Consider the following 4,458-nt stretch of genomic DNA (forward strand, 5'->3'; position numbering starts at 1 on the left):
ATATATATACATACGCCTGTGTTACAGAAATACCACCATCACCATGTCGTTTTCCAAGGATTCGAATGAGAAGAAAGAACCCTCGACTGGTTATAACACGGCCGGTGCGCTAGAGTCTGACCACGACGTCTCTCTCTTCACGGCACTGGTCAATGAAGGTAGGACTCCTTCCTGATCCATTGTACTGGCCGAACATGTTATTCACGTGCTCTCGTAGATCACCAACATGATATCAAGCTCAGGACTATGTCGTGGCAGAAAGCCGCATGGCTGCTGTGCGGAGATCAAGTCTGTTTAGCCATTATGGCCCAGACGTGGTCGCTGTCGTAAGTTTGCACTTGTTGGAAAACGCACCACCATGCTAATGGCCAATTCTCAGCGTCTTGGGATGGGTTCCGGGTCTTCTTACCATGGTTGGGGCAGGCATCTTGTTCTGGATCACCTCGATAACCATGCACCAATATATTATGAAGCACCCTCAGATCAAGGATATCTGTAAGAGTCCTGTTTCAATTTGGAAAGCCCGCAGCTGATCAAGTCGAATAGGTGATTTCGGATACTACATTTTTGGAAAGAATCGACTGGCCTATGAGTTTTCCGGCTTCATGCTCCTGGCCAACAATATCCTTTTGATCGGCTTCCACGTCCTCACAGGCGCCAGGATTCTCAACACCCTATCAGACCATTCCCTCTGCACTGTCATCTTCTCAGTCATTGCCATGATAATGGGCATCGTAATGTCTGTCCCAAGGACACTGAACCATATTTCTTTCATGTCCATGTTCTCAGCTGCTTGCATGGCCGTCGCCATCCTGCTGTTCATGATCTTCGCCGGAATCGAGGATGCTCCTTTATATGGATATTTTGGTGACTTCCCCACCGACGGCCCGGTCCGAACATACGCTTTCCCTCTGCCGGGAACAACTTGGGTGAACTGCCTGAACGCCGTCTTGAACATCACCTTCCTATGGGTCCCTCAAATCCTCTTCCCGACCTTTATCTCGGAGATGGAGAAACCACAAGACTTCCCCAAGTCTCTCGCCGTGCTCACAGCCATATCGGCATTCCTATTCATCGTCCCCCCTGCGGTCGGATTCCGCTACCTCGGCCAGTATTCCACTGCTCCTGCGTTCGGAAGCTTGGGCGTGATTGCGTACAAGAAGGCGTCTTTCGCCTTCGTCATTGTCCCTACTCTTGTAATCGGCGTCATCTACGCGAACGTCAGTGCGAAGTTCATCTACTTCCGCATCTTGGGCAAGTCTCGACACGCGCATAGCAACACGGTTATTGGTTGGGGTGTCTGGGTTGCGGTTATCGCGGTAATCTGGGTCATCGCCTTCATCTTCTCTGAAGTCGTGCCTAGCATGGGGGATTTCCTGTCGCTGCTTGGCGCCACTTTTGATTCGTTCTTCGGTTTCATCTATTTTGCTGTTGCGTACTGGCAGTTGTACAAGGGGAAGTTGTTCAACGGTGTCGGCAGGTCCATTATGACTGTTATTCATATCATTGTTATGGCTGTTGGATTGTTCTTGCTTGGTCCGGGGTTGTATGCGGCGGTTGAGGCAATTATTGCTGATTATTCGGGGGGGACGAGACATGCTTTTAGCTGTGCGAATTTGGCTATTTGAGGGGAGCACTAGGTTAAGAGCAGGTACATAGCCTCTTAATAGGGTTAGAAACCGGAGATTGACTCAAATATCAACCATCATCTAGAACATTTACTGTTGCATATTGTGTTCTCTGTGAAGGTGCCGCAGAACTGAGTGAGTGCTGGGTAGAGGTCGACAAAAATGTCTGACACAAGAAGCAACAACGAAATTGCAAAGCTTAACGCAGTAGGAGACGCGTATTATTAATCGAGGAGGGCTTTCTGGTGGTGGCTGCTGCTTAGCCAGAACATGGCGCATGTGAAGGATTCAGCGGCCGCCGGAGTTACCAATTTTGAAAATGGGAACACTGTCCCTTACGAAATGAGCACTTTGGATTGAGTAACGCCTCGAAGCTTTCCAAGAATACGACCGTACTTTGGCATATTTGTACTTACAATAGGAGGAGGGTGTAGAAGAAGACTAAGTTGAGCGAAGTCGTCCGAAAACGAGGCTCGAGCGAGGTGAGTGGTGTGGGGCGCCAAGAGCGGGGGACTTTTCTCCGCGATTTCACTTCTCAACATCACCTCTGTTAAATACCATCCGAATATTTGGAAACCTCCACCATGTCGCTCAAATCGAACCCTGTGAGAGATCCTTGTGATTACATTCGCCCGTTAAATTGCTTCTTCTTACCTGAATGATGCCAGTGTTAGCACAGTTCCCTTTGCAGGTTTTGCATGCTGTGTGTTCTGACGATGACCCCGTTACTGCTGCGTTGGGAGTAGCCTCTCCATATGTCTTCTTTCCTATTTACAATTTGCTGTCATCATTAAGAGTGAAATACGTGTTGAGCGTGAACCGTTCTTTCCCTGCTTGGAGAGGCTGTCATCTGAATACTGAAGAGCCCAGAAAACCACAGGAACGGCAGTTGCGATCACCCCCAACGGCAGGAACGAAATACAACATCCTTATTTACGAGATGGCAGCTATCCTAAAGATGGTCAACCTCCACAAACGAAAAATCGGTCATGATAAGTGCCTCCCGCAACAGCAGACGTCGACATGAGACGCTCCAAGCTAAAGAACTCGCATTTTCTGGACGTGTCCAATGACCATTCTAACGATGTTTCCGTACGTAGACTCAACCACTGTGGACACAGACTCACCACTGGAATACAGCCGGAAGGAGAGAGTGGCAGGAGCGGAATACACCCATACAAGTTCTTGAAGATCTGCTGGCGTTCGGCCAGTGGAGCCTCACGCCTCTGCAACATACTCTGGCCTGTTGTGCCAGTAGCCATTGCTGTGACATGGGCTCGGCCTGACCTTCATATAGCTATCTTCACCCTCAACTACCTTGCTATGGTTCCATGTGCCAACTTAAGTGGCTTTGCCGGACAAGAGCTGGCTAGAAAGCTCCACAAAGTCTTCGGTGTCTTGTTGGAAACCACCCTTGGATCCGTCGTCGAGGTTATCATGTTTATGGTCCTTGTCAAGGCTGAGCACTACCGTATCATTCAAGACGCGGTTCTTGGCTCTATCCTGGCCACTCAATTACTCTGTCTTGGCATGTGCTTTGCTGTTGGTGGCAGCCGTTACGAAGAACAGGAGTTCTCTGAGACAGTCGGTGAGGTTGGACGTGACTTGCTCCTGACAGCGTAAGTTCTTCCAATTGGAGACAATCACCACCAGCTAATGAAATAGTGGTTTTGGACTGATCATTCCTACTGTATTTCACGCCGCGGTTTTCAGTGAAACCGAAGCGTCAGCCGAGGAAATCGACAATGCTGTCCTGCACATCTCCCGCATTACATCCGTTTTGCTCATGATTTCCTACGCGATCTATGTCTGCTTCCAAATGCGCACGCATCAGAGTATCTACGACGCCATCTTCGAGGCAGATGATCATAAGCACGCAAGCCGCCACGCGGATCTCCACAAGGACAAACTTACCTTTACCGAGTGCTTGATCGCTCTGACTGTTTCCATCACCCTGGTCACGATTATTGCCATTTGCTTGGTTGGACAAATCTCCTTCATCGTCGGAGCATGCCACGTGTCGGACAGTTTTGTAGGCTTGATCCTCGTCCCACTCGTTGAAAAGTTCGCAGAGCACCTCACAGCTGTTAATGAAGCTTGGGATAATCAAATGAACCTAGCTCTTGCTCATGTTCTCGGTGCCACTATTCAGACCTCACTCTTCAATGCCCCGCTTGCCGTGCTTGTTGGATGGGGACTCGGTCTTCCGATGAATTTGAGTTTCTCGCTCTTCAACATTGTTGTCCTGATTCTTGCTATTCTTGTCGTTGGTAACTTCCTGAGAGACCAGAGATCCAACTACCTAGAGGGATCGCTTTGCGTTCTCGTTTATATCAACATCGCCGTCGCAGCATTTTGGTATCCGAACCCGAAACAAATGCCTATCGCTCCGTTCACTGTAGGGATCGACAAGCAAACTTTTACTGGCGTGTCGACGTTTTCGCTGACCACATAAATTCTCATATTGATGGTTTGACACGGGCCTGGGCAGCATTACTGAGCGACATTGCTTCGGTACTTGATATATTCGACGGGAGTAGAGGAGCCTTGCTCTGTATTCGATATGTGGTACTGTTAAGCGGCGTATTCCGTTGGCTAGACGCTCCTAATACATATATGTATTAATTCTGGTACGGCCACGACACTGGGACATACATACCGAGTTTGTATCATCACATCCATGCAGTTTTGTGATAGCTTATAGTACACAAATGCATGACTCTTGAACCCATTCTCCTGCGAGCGCAGTGAGCGAGCCTGATCTGATCCAGTCTACTGCGTGACTGATTCGTTGCGATTATGATGCATGTATCTGCCAAATGATGACGTC

At 48.9% G+C, this 4,458-nt stretch overlaps 2 protein-coding genes across 2 annotated transcripts; both read left to right on the forward strand.

Moving 5' to 3' along the window:
* Positions 1-43: 43 nt before the first annotated feature.
* Positions 44-1,628, forward strand: mtr_6 (N amino acid transport system protein; the record flags this gene model as incomplete). Its single annotated transcript, XM_031151517.1, has 4 exons — positions 44-158; positions 218-326; positions 380-495; positions 547-1,628. The coding sequence occupies 4 exons, from the start codon at positions 44-46 to the stop codon at positions 1,626-1,628; spliced, it is 1,422 nt and encodes a 473-aa protein (XP_031004157.1).
* Positions 1,629-2,627: 999 nt separating this feature from the next.
* Positions 2,628-4,083, forward strand: VCX1_3 (Vacuolar calcium ion transporter; the record flags this gene model as incomplete). Its single annotated transcript, XM_031151518.1, has 2 exons — positions 2,628-3,247; positions 3,294-4,083. Coding segments are annotated over 2 exons (1,410 nt in total), but the record flags the coding sequence as incomplete, so codon positions are not given.
* Between the last annotated feature and the right edge of the window lie 375 nt (positions 4,084-4,458).

This window comes from Lachnellula hyalina, assembly GCF_007821495.1.
Source record: "Lachnellula hyalina strain CBS 185.66 chromosome Unknown contig00097, whole genome shotgun sequence".
Lineage (NCBI taxonomy): Eukaryota > Fungi > Ascomycota > Leotiomycetes > Helotiales > Lachnaceae > Lachnellula > Lachnellula hyalina.